Here is a 22,214-nt window from a genome sequence, read left to right as displayed (position 1 = left end):
CAGGATTAGCAAGGAGTGTTTAAGGCCAAAGGAAAAACAAAGGAATTGTAAGGAGATGTTGGAGTGGACGTTAGATTTTCTATGGATTGTAGTACAAAAGATTACATTGAAATAATTTATATGGGATCCAATCCTACGAATCAAAGGATGAAAAATTTCTAAGGATTTCAATCCTCTAAAAATCCTGTACAATTCCTCTGAATCAAAGGAGCCCTAAGTATGAAAAACGCGTCCCTTAGATAATTGTAATTGTAAGTTTTTTTTTTTGCATCGAAGTTCGGACTTTATTCAAAATAACAGTAGTCGGTTACAATCTGCCCGTAGGCTGGGTCGGATAAAATCCGGGCTGCTCTCAAGCCAGCATTCCGTCCCATCAAGTGTACAGGCACGCTGAGCACAAAGATGGGCCGGCACATTTTGTTCCCTACCAACATGTCGAACCGAAAAAGAAGTAAAAGTAACGATGTAGTCCGCTAACTCTCTAAAGATGGGCGAAGCAACCGATCTAGAATTGCCTCGCGAGTTCCAGAGGTCGACCAACTGTGAGCAGTCCACCTCCATGATCACATGTGAGAAACCTCGGAGTTGGGCGAAGATGACCCCCTCCCGAAAGGCCAGTAGCTCGGCGATGAAAGGGTCTGAAGCGCCTGGCAAAGGCTTACACCATGCTCCTAGGAAAGAGAGGTGAGAGCGAGCCGTAATTGTAAGATTAATGGGAGCATATTATATTAAATAAAAGTATAACATACTGTCTAAAACCACAATGATACAGTAAACATAAACTGTACGCACCATTTATTCCAGGTGCTAAACAATGAGAAAGCTCAATACTGATCATAGCCCACACAACGTTGACACGTGAACCAACAACCATCCTGTACAACATCTACCTTCCCATGGACTCCATCAGCACATTCAGATTGTTCAACGACTGGCCTTCTTCGCTCATGTTTTTCTCCGCCATTTCCTTCAACCTCAGCACTCTTTCCTTGGCACTTTCGTCCTCGAAAATCCTATCCAGCAGCTCCACGACCCTCTCCTTCATCACCAGCCGGCCACCCTCGGCCGACGCAACCCGTAGCCCGACCCTCCAGATGTCACATATATATGTCTGGTTCGTGAACTGGTCGGTGAAGTATGGCCAGCATAGCATGGGCAGTCCATTGCGGATGCCCTCTAGCGTGGAGTTCCACCCGCAGTGTGTAACAAAGCAGCCCACCGCAGGGTGCCCCAGCACCTGCTCCTGCGGTGCCCAGCCGACCACTTTGCCCTTCCCGAGCCCGTCAATGGCGTCCGCAAACCCGGCTGGGAGCTTGCCGGCCTGCTCAGGCCTGACGACCCACAGGAACGGCCGGCCGGAGGCCTCGAGCCCGAGCGCGAGCTCCTCAAGCTGCGCCGCGGTCATGATGCTGATGCTTCCGAACGCCACGTACACGACGGATCCGCGGGGTTGCGCGTCCAGGAAGGACATGCAGGCGTCGTCGTCGGGGTGCCAGAAGTGCCCCACGGGCGCATGTCTCGTCGGCCGCTGCCATGTGCGGAGCGGGCCGATGGGGAGGATGGTAGCCGGCGTGGGGCCGGCGAAGACGGCCGGCTCGATGTCGGAGAACGTGTTGCAGAGGAGGAAGTCGGCCTTCGCTGCGGCGGCCTGCGCGGTGGAGGTGAGGTAGTGGAACACCAGGCGCTCGGCGTCACGGTTGCCCATGTAATTCCAGGCGAGGAAGGTCGCGTCCATGGACGTTGTGGACTCGTTGAGATTGAATGAGTTGTTCTTCAAGTTAACGGGTGCTCCTGCAACATAGGATTAAGACTTAACACGCGATTTGAAGCTCAACCGAACACGCTATGGATAACGATTACATTTCCTGAAACATCAGTGTAGCATAAAATGATTTGTCAATGGGAGGTGACCACGGATGCATTTCATTATAACATTTTCAAACTGTTGTAGATATTGAAATAATTTTCGGCAGGATGCAGATTGTCGTTGGATAACTGTTTGTTGGACAAACGACATGTGAGCATGTGAGGCCTACAGTGAAGCCCATAGATTGCAGCAACGACTTTGACGAGAATACAAACACGGGTTGCGTTGCTTATATTACCGTCGTCATCGATGACGCCATCGCGTATCAGTCTCTTGGCGTTGACCAGCACCGAGAGCACGGCCGCAGACGCCGGCCAGAGCGCGGCCGACGGGAGCCCCCGACGCTTCACAACATCCAGCGCCCACGACATGCCGGAGTCGACCACCATGCATGTCACCTTTCCCAGCCCCTGGCCAGCCGCATCCTCGCCGTCGATAAGCGCCTCCAGCTGCGGCGGGATGGCCTCCTGCATGGCGGCGTTGAGCAGGATCAGGTTCTCGTGGTCCCCGGCGTCGTCTATCCCGTCGTCCACCGCGACGAGACGCAGCCGCCCTCCTCCCGCCGAAGAGTACGCCGTCGTCGCGCCGCCGGCAACTGCGACGACGCGGCGGTGGTTGAACTTGGTGTTGACGAAGGTGACGGCGAAGCCGCGGTCGAGGAAGCGGTGGGCGAGCTCCATGAACGGGATGACGTGGCCCTGCGCCGGGTAGGGGAGGAAGAGGGCGTGCGGCGACGCAGGCGCGGCGGAGGTGGCCATCGCGTGCGTGCGTGGGAACGGGAAGTGTTTGTGTGATGATGTGCCGTTCCATTTGCTTGCTCGTTGCTGTTTAAATACGCCGGGGGGCGGGAACTGTGCGTGTGCGGGTCAAACCAAAGCGCCGTGTCGCATGCTTCGGCGGCTACCACGATTCTCTGAGTTTGCATCCAAAAGATCAAGCTGGTACGCAACGCAGCGTTCATCCAACTTGGAGATAGGCTAGGTGTAAGTTTGACTGATTTTGAGCTTTCGATGACCAAAAACTTCTGTCAGAGCATCTCCGCGCATCGCCTCGACGCGCTATAATTCTTTTACAGCGTTAAAATAATCATTTTATGCGCGGGAGCGATAAAGAGATTTTCGAGATGCACAAAAACACGGCGCCCAATCCAGCGGCCCCATCTACAGCAGGCAGGCCGCGCGCACAATCATGCCTCAAATTTGCAGCCGCGCGCACACCCGTGCGCTAAAGTTTTTGAGCGCGCTCTACTTTACAGCGACTGCTGAAGCGCTGTTTTTGTCTTCGGCGCACAAAAACACTGATTTTTAGCGCATGAGGCAGTTTTGGATGCCTGTTGGAGATGCTCTCAATGGATTCACTGCTCACTTCAAGCTTCCTACTATGCTTCCTACTCGAGCGTTGTACTAGCTGCTCACTTTATTACCCATAAGGAAGTTTTCTTTACGGAGCTGCTAAAAATCAGTCGACTGAGACTTCGCGACTGGCCAGCCGTTCGATCTCCGTGTTGCCTATAGATTCGCGTTGGGCGCTTTGTCTTTTGTTTCAGCCAGTGTAAGGCGTGGACCGGCCCGTTTACTTTGCTTTTTGTTGTTGGAGCGTCGTCTAATACTTGGGGCCGGCCTTGATTCGCGCGAGCGTCTCGCGTTTTGTTTGTGGGCTGGGGCGGAGGGAGCAGCAGCCCCGTGGTAATCCCATTGTTAGAGTCTGAAGTAAAATAAAGCCTCCTCAGCCGTTTGGATTCTGGACCGTCGGATCGTCTTCCCGAGCGCGTCCAGGCCGTCGGATCTTTGAGTGAGACGATCTTGGCCATCGGATCTACGAGTGAGACGATCCGGTCCGTCGGATCGAGGCTGGACACTGCCACAATGAATAGTTTGTCCTCTGGTATACCACCGACTGTTATTCCGGTGCCCCCCCCCCCCCCCCCCCCAATAGGCATTTTGGTCCTTTCACATGTAGGTCAACCCGCCTTGACTGCCGCCCTCTCCCACTCGTCCTCCTCCCTGCTCCCGTTCCTCCCTCGCGGGAACGGATAGAGATCAGGTGACATGCATCTTTGCATGTCACCGTGTGCCTTGCGGCCCGAATTCAAATTTAAACATTGCAAAAAAATCTGAAAAAATCATGCATGTTCACAGCACATATTAAGATAACCCCTCAAAAAGATTTTTTTTCGTAATATTGGTGCATGTCACCTGATCTCTGTCCCGCGGGAACCCTAGCCGCTGCCCTCGCCCACTCGTCCTCCTCCCCGCTCCCCTTCCTGGCGGCGCTCCCGACCGCCGACGTCTTCTCCTCCCCACAGTCGAACTCAGGCCGCCGCTCCGTCTCGCGTCCCCGTCGCACCTCCCCTCAAACCGCCGCTCCGCGCGCCCCGCAGCCGCCGCGCTTCCGTCTGGTTCTCCTCCCCCTTCCTTTCCCATCGCGGAACTAGCCGCCGTCGCTGCTCGCCCCATCCCCCTGGCGCCGCCACCCCGGCCTCCTTCCCTGGACATGGTGAGCGTGAGCAGCAGCGAGAGGAGCACGACTGGTGACTGGGCACTGCTGTACGAGGGTCGCGCCGAGCACGCCATGGAGCACGGCGGCCAGCTCTGCTCGTGGGACGACCTGTGTGCCGCCATCGCCACCACTGACGCCGCCGGAGGCAATGCATCAGCAAAAAGCGGGTGGCGCCGCCGGGGAGCGCCATGATAGATGAGTTGCGTGGCGCAAAGTGGGACGACAAGATTCAATTCGTTGTGAATTATCGATTTAGATCTTGTTGGAGAGATTGGGGGCCAGAAATTGACTTTGCAGTGGTGTTCACTGGCATGTCCCCGTCGGGCTCGGGAGGAAATGTTGGAAAGAAGCATCCACACCCAGCCGTCCTCCCGCTCTGGTTGTTCCAGGTTGCTCTTTTCTCTCTCTCATGTCAACTTGGTTCCCTCTTATTTTGTAGATTGGAAGTGGGTTGCACACATAAATCCAAACAGGCTGGGGAGGGGATTCATCTATGCATTTCAGCTGACTTTTTCTGGAATTTAGCTCGTGATAAGTTTTAGAAATTACTTCTGAATTTTGTGCACCCTGAAACATGACTTGCAGACTCAGAATATAGTGTTAGAAATTTTCATAATTCAGGTCACAGGATATTGGTGCTAGAACCTAAGCCTCATCGTAAGCTCATAGTTTCCCCAGAAAATGCATCTGTTATTCAATTTTCATGTATGAGCTCTAATATATCAATATGAAGTAAATGACTAAAGCTACAGGGGAAAACATACCCAAGTTTCTGGTTGACATTGTTGGAATCAGTTCTCTACCAACACTTTGAACATACACAATAGTACAAGTTAGGTCTATTACTTCAGTTACGATTTTCCATTGAGCATCCAAATGTAATTTTTAGAACAGAATTTGTTGAGGCTGCAAACTGTGAACTAAAAAGTAGTAGCAGTTAAGTAAGACCTTAACAATATCTGTTAATCAGATTAGTGTGTTGTGTGGCACACTGATGTGTTATTCATAAAGGCGGAGATCAGAGTTTGTCAGAATAGCATCATAAAATAGGTACTATTGTTCATATCTGCATATAACGGCACCAAACAAAAGGATCTAAAATCTAATCATGCAGTACAGCAATAGGAATTCACGTGCCTAATTTTTTTAGTATGTGGCTTATATGGTAACTGTTTCTGGTTGTATTGCATTGACTCATATATCAGCTACCCCTGTAGCATGAACCATGAAGCGCCTATGCAGTGCATGCAAGGCTCCAACAAAAAAGTGATACTGTGCCAAACGTGGATGTTCCATATGAAAGGGGTAGCCTGTCCTGCACCGCGACACAAAGATGACGGGATGATTCATCTATGCATTTCAGGTGACTTCCTTTTTCTGGAATTTATCTCCAGTAAATGATAACAATTCGAGTAGTCTCTTTAGTTTTCGCATTTCATGAGTTGAAGGAGATCAAGATGTTTTTTATTTGTATTTACCATATGGCAGCCATCCTAAATTGCCTTGGTGGCTCAATGTGGATGGTGGCGGCTTACCAATTTACGTTAAATTTTAAATGTTTAATTTGATTTGCTTGATTTTTTTATCAGTTAGTCGCCCTCCTGGATTTACATTACAGCCGTCTTACCAGTTTACATTACATTAGATTCTAATGTGACAACATCTCTGCTCCTCAGTCAAGCTCGCGCGTTGCCATCACCAGGAGGAGGGCCGGCCGCCGAGACGGCCGCCCAAGTCTGCTATTGCCGTCGTCCTTCAGGTGCCCATCCTCTCGCCCTCGTACAGTCATCTCCTAGCCATCTGGTGTGTGCATGCTCCTGATTCGTTCATCATCTCGCAGTAAGACCGGGGGGCGGTGACACATTCCCAGTGCGCGTTGCTTGTTGTCACATTGGCCACCTGACGGAGATGGAAGAGGTTTGGGTTACACTTTATTGGAAGTGTTTTAGGTCACAAATCAGATGAACCATTTGTTTCGTGTTTTGCTATGCATAAAGTGGTTTGAGTTACACTTTATTGAAATTATCCTCACATACGCCCTTTGGATTGTCCCTTCTATTTATTAGCACTACCTTCTCACACACAAGAGAAGTGAAATGCAGAAAACACGGAGTAATAGCATAGATAATTGCTTAGGGAAGATTCCATTATTTCTGTCTGGTAACTAATAGCACGGATGATTGCCTAGGGAAGATGACAGATTGGAATACAGTTGTAGCTCAATTGATTTGTGTTTTCATAATGTCATGTCATATCTTAATTAATAAACAATTGCTTGTGGTGGTGTTCATTTTATTGCAGAGCTGGACCAACGTCCAATCTACTCCTGGATCCATAATTTTTTTATGGCATGCATACTGTTATCTTTCAACAATTCGAATAACCACATAACATTAATAATTTTTCTGGTGAGTTGCCGTTATAGTCAAACAAAATTGAGCAAAGCGACCATAATGCTTCTTTCTCTTCATTGTAAGACCAATCGTATGTTATTTTTTTTTCATTTTGAAAGGCAAGAGCCCCATCTATGGCTAGATTTCATTTACATAAACTGAACATTACGTAGAGTGAGGCTCCAATGCCAGTACATATTTCAGTAGGAATAACAGCTAGCCTTTGGACAAAAAGACAGAACTAAATGAGCTTGATTACAGAAAATGTTTAAAATGGCCGGTAAGAGGAGCAGCTCTTGCTGAAGTTTCAAACTGAATTTCATTACCATCATTGAAAAGCTTCTCCCTACCACTCTTTAGCTTCAGAATTGACAAGGAATGCTCTTTTTTCGCTTTAGCTTCGTTGCTAGCCCCACAATGGAAGAGGATGCCAAGACGAGGAATGTAATCAATCCCTGCCTTACTGTCCCGACGACAGAGATGATGACTCCGAACCTAGGTGAGCAGTGGCCAGACCAACATTTATCCACTTGCATTGCTTTCTCTCTTACTGAGTTTGTTGCTGTTGTGCTCCTTCTCTCCCTTCTCGCAGGTGCTCAGCAGGAGCAGCGACAAGAGCAACACAACCTGTCAACGAGTTTGGCCCTCTTTGTGGTACACACACTCCTATGTTCCTTCTCCCGCGCTCCCTCCGACTCTCCATGTGTGGTTTCTCCACCTTCGCTCTATGACACAGATAAATCTTTCATCTTCGATTAGGTAACTACTTCTTCTTTTATTCGGAGTATCCAATGGAAAGTGGGTCTCTATCATTTAGAAGTTTGCACCAACCCATACTCTTCCTCTATATCGAATGACTGGTTATGTGTGATGCCTCGGTGGATTAGGATATGAAATTGATGCTAAAGGTAACCAATCTCACCTTTTGCATATTTCCTGTTAAAACAAAATTGAACCATATCCTGAATCTGCACCTATTATGTTGATTGCTAATTTTCTTCATGACCCTATCATGGTTTGGATTGTTGTGGCTTCCAAGCAATTATATAACAGGAGCAAGGTTTCGTAGCATGGCCCGTGACCTCTTCCATTTGCTTTGGACGAATGATGTTATATAACCTTTTTGTTTGACATTCGGAAGTCGTCTCTGCCCTTTCCCCTTTATTTGTGAATTGCCTTATGTTTTGCATGTATATTCTCCATTGAAACACTCTGTTCTGCTTGCTGCTGCCTCATTCTTTTAGATATAAAATACTGCATAGAACATGACTAATTGGGTCTCTATATTTAATTTCAGTTTAGGATGGTGGAAATTCACATTCTTTTTCAAAACCATATTTAGTTCGTTTATCCTGCATTATCTATGACAAGTCGATAAAAGATGTAAATGTTATTTGTTCTTGCTCATGCTCTTTTCTTATGTCTGTTCAGGCATAACCTCACCAAACTTTGCTACACTTAACATCATGAGGGATGGAGGGTATGTAAGTAATTTCGCGACAACATATCATATTGCTTTAAGTATTACTGAGTCCGAATTTGTAGTAGTGTAGTATCCCATCATTCTGTCAGCCAGACATTGAACTCACTCTGGACTCGATCAGTAGTATTTGAATTTCTCATATGTTGGTTAAAACTATCAGTGGTGTAGTATCCAATCATTCTGTTAGCCAAACATTGAACTGGTCGTGGACTCGGTCAGAAGTATTTGAATTTCTCATGTACCGTCAGAATAACCCTATCAGGACCCTATTTGGAGCAACAAAAGTATTTGTCAGCAGGGTAATATCGTTCTCCTATAAAAAAAATGAAATTGTGAGGTGAGGGTTAAGATGTGGTCAGCATGGTAATGACTCAGACTCCTTGAAATTCTTATAGAGGAAATCAGATGACTCCATTTGGAACGAAAACTGAAAAACACAACTTCCAATTGGCTTTCAAAGAATAGCAGCAGATCCAACCATGGCTAGCCAGAATAGGTTCTTCTTTGTCAATTGGGTTAGAGAGACGATCTTGATTGGTCAATATGGTAGTATACAAAATATGTTGCAATTTTAAATGACTGTAGATTTGATGGTTCAGTTTCACAAGCAATTGACCTTTGTATCAATTATCCTGTGTATACATTATGCTATATGACCATGGAAGTTGTGCCTACAAAATATAGAGCAGTTTGGTCTACAAAACATTTTGCAAATATCTTTTACAGTCCGGATGTGTGTTTTCCTTTGACCCTGCAAACAAATTGTGAAAGAATGAGCAGTTCTGGAAAATACCAAAGGCACATCTAAGCACAGTAGAATGCCCACATATCTCTTTATCGCTATATAATTCGTTTTGGTACCATCTGACCCAATGTTTTTCATTTTCCTTCTGCTCCAGACCAGGCAAGCAGCGGCAACGCCGGACAGGCCGCTCTCGCACCAGACTCCCTTCAGGGTAGTTACCCACGGGCACGCACTTCTACCGTTTATTCTTACTCGTGATTCCACTTGTTGTGACTGTGGCTCGATCCATGTTGCGGCCCAATTATTATTTTTAGTTGCGATGGATCGTCTTGGCTTGCTTTTGGCACACCTGATTCCACTACCTTTTGTTGTTGCTTGGACCAGTTTCTATGTATTGAACATATTTATATCAGTGTTGTGCTTCTGATATAATCTTGCTATGTTATACCGGTGATTTCTACTTGCGCCAGTGAGTATACAAAGTCATACTCATGTTGTGATGCAAATACTTCCTTTGGCTAAATAGTATAATTATGACAGGTTCATACATCATGTCGAGGAGTATTAAGTTATTGCATGTGTACTTAGGTTCTTTGGCGTGTTGTTCATAGGGTTATCAAGTAGGGTCCTAATAGGGTTATTCATAGTATTAAGTTAGGGATTGAACCTATGTTGCTCCAATATCATGCTATTGTTTATATTTACAATGCTTTGATGACTGTATTGCTGTTATTGAATTTGATATGACTTGTACCCGGCAGCGGTGCTGCCGGGTGCGGCAAGCCGCACTTCCTACCTAGTTAAGAGGAGCGGGGAGGGAGCAGCACCCCGAGGTAATTAAGAGGATGAGGAACGGCCAGTCGTCAGTCCATTTCTTTCCTCTCTCTATTCTTCTCTGTGAAATCCGAAGATCTCTGCAGCGAATCGAAGAGAATCGCTGTGCTCCTCCACGACTAGCGAGAGGATGGGCGACACTGCCGATGGAGTAAGTGCTATCCCCTCCTCTTTCTTGTTTGTTTGTTTGTTTGTTGGCGAGATGCAGTAGATCTGAGGGGATTTTTGTGTTCCATTGTTTGTTTGGATCAAGTCCATATCAGTAGCTTGAAGCATAGAATCGTCCTTTTTTTATTCAAGCGATGGTAATGTAGTGTGTAGATATGAGGGGATTTGAGACCAGATTAGTAGCTTGAAGCATAGAATTGTCCCTTTCTTTAATTCAAGCGGTGGTAATGTAGTGTGTAGATATGAGGGGATTTGAGTCGAGATTAGTAGCTTGAAACATAGAATCGTCCCTTTTTTATTCAAGCGGTGGTAATGTACTGTGTAGATATGAGGGGATTTGAGTCCAGATTAGTAGCTTGAAGCATACAGTCGTCAGCCCATTTTTTGTATGATTTTTCGTTCAGACTATTTTGCCGAAACAATTTTGTTGTGAAGCAGTTGTATGCTTGAGGATTATTACTAACTTAAATCCCCTCATATATATTACTGAGCCATGACTAGGAGTGGTTCGGTCTCTTTGTTTTTTTATTTAGAGTTTGCTGAAACCCTATTTAATCAGTAGCATGTTTTTGAAATCTTTCTCTCGAAACAAGAGATATTATCACTGAATGTATCAGTAGGAGTGGGTATGTTTATTTGTTTTTCAGAACCCGTATCTAACCAGTAGAATGTTTTTTTTAAATCTTTCTCTCAAAACAAGAGATCATCACTCAATGTATCAGTAGGAGTGGGGTATGTTTATTTGTTTTTCAGAACCCCTATCTAATCAGTAGCATGTTTTTTGAAATCTCTCTGTAAACAAGAGAGATTACTACTGAATCTATCACTAGGAGTGGGCATGTTTATTTGTTTGTCAGTTTTTTTGGCGAGATCCTATTTAATCAGTAGCATGTTCTAATCTCTCTTTTTTGTGGAATCAAAAGAGAATGATTAATGAAACTAAGTTTGCAGCAGCAACATCTTTTTTCAGTTTTCTTTTTTTTGTTGAAACCGTATGAATCAGTACGATGTACATTATTTTTTTTGTATATGAATCAAGATAATATGGTCTTTTGATAGATTCATCTTTTTTCTGGTCATCAGCGCTGACGCCAATGATAACTCATCATTATCTCGAAATCCTTTTTCTTTGGAAGCATACAAGCATCGCACTAAAATCATTAGCTGAATATGTATGCCTCTCACTAGCACAAATTTATGTTTGGGCGCCTTTTTGTGCACAGGAGATGGTTGCAGATTTTGTCTGTGCCCTTTCAACCACGAGAGCAGGGCAAGCGGCATCAACATGTATGTCTGGAAGGAGTTCAAAAACGCAGGGGTAACTCCGCAGCCTATGTTCGTTTTTTATTTGTATTTTTTTCATTTTCCGATCCTTATTTTTTATTTTATACTCATCATCACAGAATATATTGTTGAAGGTTGGCCTTTTTCCATTTTTCTCCCTGAGTTTTGAAGCAGAGGGGAGCCCCTAGTTAACTAGTTGTTTACATTGAATCATTGGAATTTTTTTGTCCATCGTGTCAAGTTCTTCCTGTGTGGTTAGAGAGTAGAAAAACACTTACTGTCATAATAGGGATTTATAAGTCTAAAAAAATAGGGATCATTTTTTAATGTTTGTAGCTTGGCTTTACTTCAAGAAACCATGGCCATGATTTTAACTAGCAGCAGCAACTTTATTTTGTCTTATTAGTGTTTTACTAGCAACAGTCTTCTCTATTTTGTAACTGTGTTTTTTGCTTGATATGGTTGGTTCATATTTTAAGAGTTCAGTGTATCTTTTTTTTCTAGCCATTTTTCTGACCCATGTAGAATGTAGAATGTATAGTGTAGGTTTTTGTAGAATTCACAGTTTGATGTTCATGTTCAAACCATGTAGGTTGTTTCATGTAGATTTTTGTTGCTTGTTCCTGTCGTTTGTGATTTTTCTGATTTTTCTGATTTGTAGCTCGTTTCCTGTAGGGTTTTTTCATTTTTTTGTTTCTTTGTTCCGTCAAGCCTAGTATCATATGCTAGTCTTTCCCTAATAATAAACCAGCGACTGCTTCTGGTCGTCCGTCATTAGGCTTTTTGCAAAAAGGTCCTCCCGTTTCTAAGAAATTAACCCGCAGTCTGTTTTAAGTAACTAATTTAAGAAAACGTTTCGTTTTTACAAAAAGGCCCTGTAATTTGGTATATTCAACCCGCGGTCCAGACGTCGACGCAACGGCGTGGCGGCGCAATGCAGAAAGGGGGCGGTGGATGGAGATTGCAGGGGCCGGATCCGCGCGCGGCAGGGGCTGGGAAGGCGGATCCGGAGGCGGGCGGCGCGGCGGGGATCGCCGGTGACGACGAGGAAGACTAGCGCGGCTTCCCGGGCGGATCCATGGCGTCCACGGCTCTTGGGTAGAGAGGAGACAAGGAGGTGAGGGAGAGAAGAAGGGACAAAGGAGGAGTGGTGCGGCGACCTAGGAAGGAGCTTGCCGAAGCCGGGCGACGGCGGACGGGCGCGGGAGACGGAGGGATCCGGTGCGGCGGCGCGAATCCTGCTACAGGTGCGAGCCGCTCGTCTTCTAGGACCACCCTCAAGACGACGGTGGTGTCAACGGCTAGGCGCACGGCGGCAGCCCTCCCGTTGCTACGGAGCCTGGTGGAGTGCCCTGAGGCCGCAGATGCTGCTGCTACACCCGCACCACCAGCCCAAGGTCAGTCTCCTTCACCTCGTTCTACAGCGCAACTCCCGTCTGGCACCATGCTGCCTTACTTCTGCCCCTCTGGTTTGGAGATTGTGCGCTCTCAGCTCTGCTGGGCAGGCCGTGCTCTCTTGCGTGCGAGCAAGGGAGAAGAGCGAGCTTGCTGATTCTTACCTGCAGCTCCAACATTTAAGCCTGCAAATCGAATCTTCAGATTTGTCTTCTACAAAATAGGATTTTTTTACAGTTACATACTCATTGAAGTTACATGTTGTGCAGTTTAGAAATTTGATTACTAGGGGACTTTTACTACATGTCCAGTTGTTTCATGATAAAAGGAGCGCGCACCAAACGTTTGTTGAATTGCTGCTTGAAGAAAATGTATGGAGTTTTTATTGCGTGCTTCAAGTCATAAACCACGTAAAATAAATCCTATAAGCTGTTCTTACCATACAATCGTTTGAACCAATTTTGTAAACTTAGTACGATATGATTATTGTTTTTGTAGGGTTTCCTATAGATATATTTGAGCTATTAAAAATGTGATTATATCATTTGTCATCTGAAAACCACACTCATGTATACATTATGGGACATAATGTCCAGGAAATAATCACCAGGTACAAACATCACTCTTAACCTATGTTGTACAACATTGCATAATTTTCTGTTTTTTGTGAGGTACCGTCAGTATTTTTTTATCGCATACATATATAGAACAAAGGTCACAAGAGCTGATTTTGTGCACCTTGCTGCATCTGCACTCACTTGATTAAGATATTCAAAGTGTGAGCTTTTGAAATTTCCAAAAATAAGTCAGATTGTCATTATTAACCTATGTGCACATGCCAATATTTTCTGACTCTGTGACAATTGTCTTTGAGAATAATTGGATGAACCACCATGTCGCCCTTGCGCCTGGTTCCATGGGAAAGTAATTTACAAAGCTCCAGTTGGTCAATACAGCCTACATGTTTGTTTTAACAGGCAGCTACAGGTTGACATTTTTTATCTGATTCCATGTTTTTTACCACTGCTTAACTTTATTTGAAAAACTGTTGTTGTTATGTACGCATGATACAGTACTAGAGTTGTATGCAGGATATAGTACTAGAGTTGGAATTTCAGGGCATCCAAAAAGAACTTACTATGCTTCAGCCCATGTTTTCTAGCATTGCTTGCCTTTATTTGAAAAACTGTTGTTGTTATGTATGCAAGATACAATACTAGAGTTGTAATTTCAGGGCATCCAAAAGAACTTACTATGCTTCAGCCCATGTTTTCTACCATTGCTTGCCTTTATTTGAAAAACTGTTGTTGTTATGCATGCAAGATACAATACTAGAGTTGGAATTTCAGGGCATCCAAAAAGAATTTACTATGCTTCAGGTAAGAAAGTTAATTTGTTTGACTTTTGTAAGGACTAAATTACTAGCTTAATGCATGGAACTTATTGAGCTGCAGACATGGCATGTGCGTACATAGAGACCTGCTGTGGATACACCTCTTCTTACAGGACAGACTGTCTACGAATTATCTTGAGCTTCAATTTCCATAATAAAACGTGTGCTTTTATGTATCATGGTTTCTCCTCCTACATAACCAAAATTTCCAGATGTTGTTTTATCATTTCCTTCCAGCGCCATTAAATCTCAGTCTTACCTATGTTGAAATGGTTCCAGCGTGTGCATGATGCACTGCTCCCCTTAGTTTTCGGAGGAAGATGCTGCTATTCCTGGTGCTTTTGGTTATGGAAAAACTGACATTAGTCAGGAACTTTCTAAGGTGATCACCTTACTGCTCTGTTCTCATCGTAGCATCTCTACAGTCTACTGAGTTTAAAAATCCATGCAGTACTCTAATTCTGAAGCTTTGGTTTATGTGGGATGTGGCTGAAAGAGGAAATGAGATGGCCGAGATTCTAATGGATTTCCCCCAATCGACAATGACATTTCTTGACATGATGTGAAGAGTGGAGCCGCTTAAAGTACATGGCGAGCTCACCATGCTCACCTTTCTTCCTACAGATTGGGAGCCGCCGACCATGACCCATGGTGTGTAGATGATACACCGGTGATGCGTTCCAAGGGACGAAGAGGAGCTCATGATTTTCGGGGACGAGGAGGAGCTTGCGATTTCCAGACTCGGCCTGCCCGACCTGCTGACGCATGAGGAGGACTAGGAGTCTGGTGTTTTCTCTGCAATGAAGCACGGATGTCTTCGGGTGCAATGCATGGGCTCTTTTGCTTTTACAAACTTCAGTTCTAATTTTAGTGTTCGACTAATAGTAGTCTGTTGGAACAAGTGCAAAGGCAACATCATCTTCCAGCAGAAGATTTCCCCTGCATTGAGCGTTTCAGAGATGCACTAGGTAGGTAAAACATCGACAATTTAGAGAAAGTCAAGCTATATTTACTACTACTATGTTGTATTAACAAATCTAGCACAACGTTTACGAGTCGAAGAGTCGACGAGTCGTTCCAAGGTTGAGACTCATAGAGACTAGTGCGAGACTAGTCGACATGGTACTGTAGCACTGAACTTACAGTACATAACTAATAATACCTAGTAGTAGTATGTAGTATTACACTATATAAGTATACAAGTACAGTATACAATTGAAACAAGCAAAGTGGAGTCACTGAGGCAGAGCAGCACCAGCAACTAGCAGCAAGCACAGCAGCACCAGCAGTCTATCTGCGAGCAGAGCAGCACCAACAGCAAGCAGAGCAGCACCAGCAGTCCAGCAGCGGAGCAGAGCAACAGCAGCGGCAAGCCAAGAAGAAAGAGGAGGAGAAAGGAGGGGCAAGGCAGAGCAGCACCAGCAGTCCAGCAGCGAGGCAGAGCAGCACTGAGGCTCACCTGCCTGAAGAGGAGAAGAGCACGAGGGGTCGGCGGCACGAGGAGGGGCGCGAGACGAAGGAGCAGGAGGGGCGCGAGACGAAGGCGATGGTGGAGCTTCAGATCCGCGACGTGGGGCCGGCGACGGTGGAGCTTCAGATCCGCGGCGGCGGGCGTCCAGCGGCCGGCGGCGCGAGGAGGGCTCGACGGGCGCGTCCAGCAGCCGGCGGCGCGTCCAGGTGAGGAGGGGAAAGAAAGGATTAGGTCTCCCGCGGGATGAGGCATCGTATTTGTACTCCCCCAGTTTTTTGAGTCGTTCGACTCGAACATGTCGACTAGTCTGGACTAGTCGTCGACTAGTCGATGACTGGCTTGACTCGTACAAGTAGTCTACACGAGAAACCGAGTCGACAACCAGTTTGCGACTCATAGACTAGTCGAGCGACTAGTCTAGACTAGTCGTTCGACTCGTAATCGTTGATCTAGCATCAGTTCGAATGATTTAAGGAAAGTAAACAGAGATGTTGATGAGCTTAATTAATTCAAAATTGTTCTTGATTTTTGTTTCTAGATGAAATATTTGATTCATTGTTGTGGATTTTCCAGGACAAAGCAGGTTCTGGTGGACAAAGAGGTGATAAGCGATGAACTCTTCCGGTAGAAAAGTTGATGGTCCTAATTTGTTTATAATTTATTTCTTGATCCCTTTAATTTACGCAACATCTCTGGTTTTCGTGTTCTGTGATAATATATTTGAGTATAGTCACAGGCTACGCAAAATGATTATTTACGTTCCTAATTTATCTTCCTCTTTCATGGTGGTAGGGAAACATCATCGTTAGTTTGCACGAGCTAGGACTTTGCAGAATTTTGTCAATAGCATTTATCAGGATATATTTTTTCTTATTCCTTTCTATATTTAGACAAGAAAGAAACATAGAGAATCTTAATCCTATACTTTAGCAGTACCTGCAGCAGAGCAAGCTGTTGTCTCAAATTTAACAGAAGATGGAAATGAATGGTTGCTTTGTTGCAGGTTACTCCAAGAACAAGTGCATTATCAAACTAGATGTTGTATATTATCCGTCCTTCATCTTGATGCTTGTGTATCCTGCGACAAGTCCAAGCTTAATCAGGATAATCTGATTAGTGCGTCACAAGTCTGCTATTTCTAATTGTACCAATTCTGTACTTATTTTAGCATTTTACATAATGTGTAGATTTTTCTGTATTTCTAATCGTACCAGTTCTGTACTTATTTTAGTATTTTACATAATGTGTAGATTTCCCCGTATTTCTAATTGTACCAGTTCTGTACTTATTTTTGCTATATTATTTAGTTCAAAATGACTTTGTAAATCCCAGTTTCTCCAGTATTGTAACTCTGTCAAATTGTCCAATTAAACTGATATTTCTCTTTGGACAACTTCAATTCGTAATATCATGATTTTCCTTTTCATAAACCACTTCAACTAGCCTACGCTATGTCTATTAGTCCTCCAGTATTTGTTGGAATGAGATAACACACGTTTCTTCAAGTTCTACACACTACATGTATTAAGTTTCTTATAGAAGTAGTCAAATCTGGATACCAATTTATTGGAACATTATCGCCCTGTTCGGCAGTCATCCAACTCTATGAAGCGCACGGAGCGACCCTTCGGCCACTCAGAGAAAGTAGGCTGCGGCCCGCTCCGGCGCGGAGCTGCGGAGCGGAGAGCTGCCGAACATAGTCTATATTTCTTACAGAAGTAGTCAAACAAGGATATCAATTTATTGGAACCATCAAGGAGGTGACACTCCTGGAGGGTATATATTCTCCCTCTTATGCCTATTTGAAATAAGGTTGTAGGTCTGTACTTTGCCACGCATATTGTAATACTCAACTGTAGCAAGGATGGAGCAGGAATGTGTGCTGAACCTTCTAATATGGATACTGCACTTGTACGAGCTACGGGCCACTATTGCTTATCATATGGATTGTAGATGTAGTGGCAATGTACCACCTTTTTTTTTTAGTATAGTGATGATATGTTATATAACAATCTGGTTGCCGTGACCTAGCTATTCTCTGTAGAGCCAGTCAAAAAATAATAATAATAATAAGGTTCAGAGAAATAATAGAATTGACGATTGAATATCCAATGGCTGTGATTTTATATCTATGTGGAAGATTGACGTAAGATCACGTGTAGAGTATACAAGTGAAAAACATTATTATTTATTTAGACGAGCTATTACCAGAGTATTTTTGTCAGAGGGAGGGATCCCGAATCTTTATTATCATTATCAGAAACATGACTCCAGGCCCTAAAGAAACAAGAAAAATACATAACAAGTCCCTGGACTTTTACAGAAAGGATCTCAAACTGAGACAAAAACATGACCGGGTCCTTGAGTCTGTGTAGATTCCACCTCACTGTTGTCGGAGACGAGCCACTTGGGGCAACGCAGTTGCTACGACTCTAGGCCATACATAGCCCCGAACAGAAGAAACACTACCTCCTTGTTGGCATAGCGCTAGGAGGAAGAAAGAGGCGAATGGACAGATCTGTCGCCACAGAAGGCTGCCCTACAGCCCGAAGAGTCACCGGAGCGATGAAGACCGCCCATCGATCGCCAAAGACCAGTTTCAGCGAGCGGCGTAGCTTCATAATAGATTCTTCTGGTGATAATAAGCTCACATCAGATCATATATAGTATAATTTCGGCTGAAATTAACACCAAAGCTTCTACTGCAAAAACGATTATGAAATATGGACTATTTGTTGGTAATCTTGAGTCGTCTTGAGCTTAAATATTGGCTTTACAAGAAGACTTTCTTTTTTCATAATAATGGATGAGCAAGAATTTAAGAAACCAATGTTTCATTTTGTTATCTATATGTAACGTAATCATCTGTTCGATTCATTTCCCGTGGCAACGCACGGGCATTTTACTAGGAGTTAATTTAATAATAAAGCAGATATTGCTTCTGGTCGTACGTCATCCAAATTACCCTTGAAGTTAGCAAAAATTACCCACCAATGCCACCCGTAAGTGGAAAAAACGATTTGTTTTTCCCTTGAGTCGTTGCCCGTCGTTTTAGTTCAAATAATGTACTGCCATTGCCTATCACAGGTCTACGATAGCCCGACTGGTTCGTGCCATGCTCTTCTGCTTGGGACACCCAAGTTAGAATCCCAGTTCTCCCTTTTATCATTCTCTCCCTTTTTTTGCCTTTTATCATTCTCTGAATTCCTGTTGGCGTAAGATAGAACTATCTTGCTCAAGGGTTGCATAGTGTTATAATATGGTCCAGCTACTCTAACTTTTTTTTTTGCGGATTCAAGTAATTTATAAAAAAATTATATCTTTTAAATATTAACACAAAATTTAACATGTTATAAATGGAAAAATCTTAGAAAAATGTTTAGATTCCAAATATGCTATTACCCTGCATGTTAATCATTTCTAAAAAATACTTTTATTTATATGGGGTATTTCAAAAATGTCTATTATATGTTTTAAAAGATCTATTACTGGTTCAATAGGGGATGTTCATTTCTACCAGTTTAGAATTCCTAATCAACTTTTTTTTTCTTTTTAAAGAAAAAAACTACTAGCCATCTTTTGTTCTTTTTCAAAGAAAAACTACTAGCTAGCTTAGTGCTATATATGTACGTGTAAAAACATATGTCTACACGTCGTTGTGTACATTGGGTTGGCTGCCACCTTTGCATCCAGCGCCCACTAAAATGAAGCAGTTGATGGTCGGCTAAAAATGACGTGGACTGAAAAGGAGCAATTTTGGATTCGGGGGGCAAGGGAGCTATGGTCTGGAATTCGCATGAATCGCCATATTAGGCGGCGATTGGGAGGGGAGGAGGTCTCGACCAGACTATCCCGACCTCACCTAACACAAACAAGCATGTTTTACAGATTAATCTACTTGATGTTATTGTTATTTCTAAATTTGTTCATATATTTCTTTCCATTTCGCTATTAAATTTAGCTCATGACATCAGGTCCAAATTTATTAATAATGTTATTCCTTTAAATTTTATTTTAAATTTTAGAAGGAACTAATAAGTTGAATTAATTTGACTCGGGGCCACATCTCATGTTCCAAATAGACATCCTGGAAAACCATACCCTCAATTGATTCATTGTTTGACATGTTGTTCGTTGTTTTGAAGCTGTCCGTTCATGTCGAGTGACTATTGGCTGTGATTTTAAAGTAGAGGGAGTGGACTTATACATGAAGGATCATGAGAATACTTATCATATTAGAGACTTGTGTTATTGTTTGATCTCCCGTTGCAACGCACGGGCATGTTTGCTAGTTTAGACTGAATTTAGGTTGTAGCAGCTTGATGCATCAGGCAGATTCATGATCGTTTGTTTATTTGATGTATCTTTTGTCACAATCTTTTTTATCTAGCACGTGCTAAGCTCTTCATGTGTGGCAACAACATGTCTTCTAACTTGGTTGTAACTCGGCTTTTCTTTTGTCCGAGGGATCGATGAGGAGAGGGGTGTGTTGCATGTCCCACGCTAGGACACACAACTGCATGTCTTCTAGCTTGGTTGCAACTGGGCCTTTGTTTTGTCAGAGGGTTGGCAGGAAGAGAGGGGGAGGGGGGGGGGGGGGGGGGGGTGCATGCCCAACTATAGTCACGCAACTGCATGTCTCCTAGCATGGCTGCAACTGCAAGTCTCCTAACTTGGTTGGAACTGGTTTTGTTTTGTTTTGTCGGAGAGGCCTGACAATGAGAGGGGCCAGTTGCATGTCCTACGCTAGTCACGCAACTGCATGTCTTCTAACTTGATTGCAATTGGGCTTCCGTTTTGTCGAAGGCAGGGACGAGGAGAGGGGCCAGTTGAGCGTCTCACACCAGCCACACAATTGCATGTCTTTCCAACATGGTTGCAACATGCCCTTTGTTTTGTCGAAGCGAGCGGTGGGAAGGGAGAATGTACTAGTTGCTTGTCCAACTACAGTCACGCAACTGCCTGTCTTGCAACATAGTTGCAACTAAGGGCCTTTTCTTTTTTCCGGAGGGGGGATGGGTAAGAGAGAGGGCACAGTTGTGTGTCAAACTATAGTCACGCAACTGCATGTCTTCTAGCTTGGTTGCAACTTGGGGGCCTTTGTTTTGTTAGAGGGGCAGCTGGAAGAGAGAGGGCGCTAGTTGCATGTCCAACTATAGTCATGCAACTGCATGTCTTCCAACATAGTTACAACCGGGGTCTTTGCTTTTGTCAGAGGGGGCGACAGGCAAAGAAAAGGGGCAATTGTATGTCAAACTATAGTCACGCAACTGCATGTCTTCCAACATGATTGCAAGTGCACGTCTTCCAACTTGGTTGCAACTGGGCTTTTGCTTTGTTGAAGGGACTGGCGAGAAGAGGGGCTAGTTGCACTACAAAAAAAAGACACATCCGTGACATTTTGGGCCGAACGATTTTTTTTCTGTCATACATATGACACTTCTATGACGATAATTGTGACAAAACCCAGTATCATCATAGATGTGGTGGGCTCCTACTTCTATGACAAAAAATCATGACAGAAAATGGGCTTTTCGTCCTGGGCGGGCCGGAGACGCAGCTGCATGACATTCTTTGGGCCGTCCATGACGGAAAAAACCGTGGTAGAAGCGAGGGCGAGGAAAATTTCGGGGAGTTCCCGGTTATGGTGGGAGGTCGGGGGCCGAGCGATGCGCGTTTCTCTCGTACACGTACGCGCGTGTGTGCGAGGCGTTGGCTCTAACTGAACCCGAGCGAGGCGTTGGGCTCTAACTGAACCCGAGCGATTGCACTGCAGGCTACGCGTTACTGAACCTGAGCGATCGATCGATGGCTGTTAACTGAACCCGATCGAGCGATTCCTTTGCTACCGCTGCTAACTGAAGCCGATCGATGCTGCCTCTGGATGAACAGTGAGCGTTGCTGGGGGGATTGGATGAACAGTTCCCGGTGGGGGTGGATGAACAGGACCCCGTGGTGTTGCCTCTGGATGAACAGGACCCCGATCGATCGAGTTGGTTTGGGCTGGATGAATAGGACCCCGTGGAGGGCAGGATGAACAGGACCACCCCGTGGAGGGCAGAATGAACAGTAGACGGTGGAGGGCTGGATGAACAGTAGCCCGTGGAGGGGTGGTTGAACAGGAGCCCGTGGAGAGGGCTGGTTGAACAGTAGCCGGTGGAGTAGCGCGTGGTGGAGGCTGGATGAACAGGAGCCCGTGGATGAACAGTCGCAGGTGGAGGCTGGAGGAGATCGACGGTGGATGAACAGTAGCCAGTGGAGGCTGGAGGGGGTTGACGGTGGAGATGAACAGTATCCCGGTGGAGTCCCGTTTTGCGGTACGCCACACCCCTCCCGATGAACAGGACCCCCGTTTCGACCGTAGCGCTCCAACACAAGTCCGTTTCCTCCGTTTTGCGGTACGCCACACCCCTCCCGATCAACAGGACCCCCGTTTCGACCGTAGGAGGTCCGTTTCCTCCATTTTGCGGTACGCCAGACCCCTCCCGATGAACAGGATCCCGTTTCAAACGTGGCCAGTCGAACACAAGGCCGTTTCATCCGTTCTGCGGTACGCCAGGCCTTGTTTCCATCGGCTGTTCCGTCCAAGCCCTCCCGATGAACACGACGACGCATTCCGTTCCGACCCAGCCGGTTGGCTCCCCATGAACACGACGACGACGTTGTTTCTCCGTTCCGACCC

At 45.1% G+C, this 22,214-nt stretch overlaps 3 protein-coding genes across 9 annotated transcripts; 2 read left to right on the top strand and 1 right to left on the bottom strand.

The window, feature by feature from the left end:
- Window positions 1-256: 256 nt before the first annotated feature.
- Window positions 257-2,681, bottom strand: LOC109776791 (UDP-glycosyltransferase 83A1). Of its 2 annotated transcripts, XR_006662920.2 has the most exons (3): window positions 2,106-2,681; window positions 793-1,791; window positions 257-671 (listed from the first exon to the last, which is right to left on the bottom strand). XR_006662920.2 is itself a non-coding variant. In XM_020335450.4 (2 exons), the coding sequence occupies exons 1-2, from the start codon at window positions 2,623-2,625 to the stop codon at window positions 887-889; spliced, it is 1,425 nt and encodes a 474-aa protein (XP_020191039.1). In that variant the 5' UTR covers window positions 2,626-2,681; the 3' UTR covers window positions 702-886. The 2 variants fall into 2 exon arrangements, 1 of the variants encoding a protein (XP_020191039.1); XM_020335450.4 differs by lacking the exon at window positions 257-671 and having other exon boundaries at window positions 702-1,791.
- A 1,397-nt stretch (window positions 2,682-4,078) lies between these two features.
- LOC109776790 (uncharacterized) lies at window positions 4,079-16,868 on the top strand. Of its 6 annotated transcripts, none has more exons than XM_073496826.1 (14): window positions 4,079-4,755; window positions 5,584-5,729; window positions 6,043-6,125; window positions 6,207-6,283; window positions 7,158-7,258; window positions 7,352-7,413; window positions 7,519-7,667; window positions 8,191-8,239; window positions 9,142-9,198; window positions 9,749-9,820; window positions 9,908-9,972; window positions 11,213-11,307; window positions 14,341-14,443; window positions 14,513-16,868. In XM_073496826.1, the coding sequence occupies exons 8-13, from the start codon at window positions 8,233-8,235 to the stop codon at window positions 14,366-14,368; spliced, it is 324 nt and encodes a 107-aa protein (XP_073352927.1). In that variant the 5' UTR covers window positions 4,079-4,755; window positions 5,584-5,729; window positions 6,043-6,125; window positions 6,207-6,283; window positions 7,158-7,258; window positions 7,352-7,413; window positions 7,519-7,667; window positions 8,191-8,232; the 3' UTR covers window positions 14,369-14,443; window positions 14,513-16,868. The 6 variants fall into 6 exon arrangements, with proteins under 6 accessions (XP_073352927.1, XP_073352924.1, XP_073352928.1 ...); XM_073496823.1 differs by having other exon boundaries at window positions 12,181-14,443; XM_073496827.1 differs by having other exon boundaries at window positions 14,686-14,914.
- Window positions 14,507-16,868, top strand: LOC141021910 (uncharacterized). Its single transcript, XM_073497764.1, has 4 exons — window positions 14,507-14,533; window positions 15,287-15,738; window positions 16,106-16,156; window positions 16,536-16,868. The coding sequence occupies exons 1-4, from the start codon at window positions 14,507-14,509 to the stop codon at window positions 16,672-16,674; spliced, it is 669 nt and encodes a 222-aa protein (XP_073353865.1). The 3' UTR covers window positions 16,675-16,868.
- Window positions 16,869-22,214: the final 5,346 nt, after the last annotated feature.

Source organism: Aegilops tauschii, chromosome 4, assembly GCF_002575655.3.
Source record: "Aegilops tauschii subsp. strangulata cultivar AL8/78 chromosome 4, Aet v6.0, whole genome shotgun sequence".
Lineage (NCBI taxonomy): Eukaryota > Viridiplantae > Streptophyta > Magnoliopsida > Poales > Poaceae > Aegilops > Aegilops tauschii.
Note: the sequence above shows the minus strand (reverse complement) of the source record. Positions and strands in the feature narration are given on the sequence as shown.

Excerpts from the sequence above, each read along its gene's own strand:
- LOC109776791 (XM_020335450.4), bottom strand. The coding sequence starts at position 2,625 with ATGGCCACCTCCGCCGCGCCTGCGTCGCCGCACGCCCTCTTCCTCCCC. Across the intron at positions 1,792-2,105 it reads TGGCGTCATCGATGACGACG|GAGCACCCGTTAACTTGAAG; the intron begins GTAATATAAGCA and ends CCTATGTTGCAG.
- LOC109776790 (XM_073496823.1), top strand. Across the intron at positions 9,199-9,748 it reads CGCACCAGACTCCCTTCAGG|CGGTGCTGCCGGGTGCGGCA; the intron begins GTAGTTACCCAC and ends TGTACCCGGCAG. Across the intron at positions 9,973-11,212 it reads TGGGCGACACTGCCGATGGA|GAGATGGTTGCAGATTTTGT; the intron begins GTAAGTGCTATC and ends TTTTGTGCACAG.
- LOC141021910 (XM_073497764.1), top strand. The coding sequence starts at position 14,507 with ATGCAGTACTCTAATTCTGAAGCTTTG. Across the intron at positions 14,534-15,286 it reads ACTCTAATTCTGAAGCTTTG|CAAAGTGGAGTCACTGAGGC; the intron begins GTTTATGTGGGA and ends AATTGAAACAAG. Across the intron at positions 16,157-16,535 it reads ATAAGCGATGAACTCTTCCG|GTTACTCCAAGAACAAGTGC; the intron begins GTAGAAAAGTTG and ends GCTTTGTTGCAG.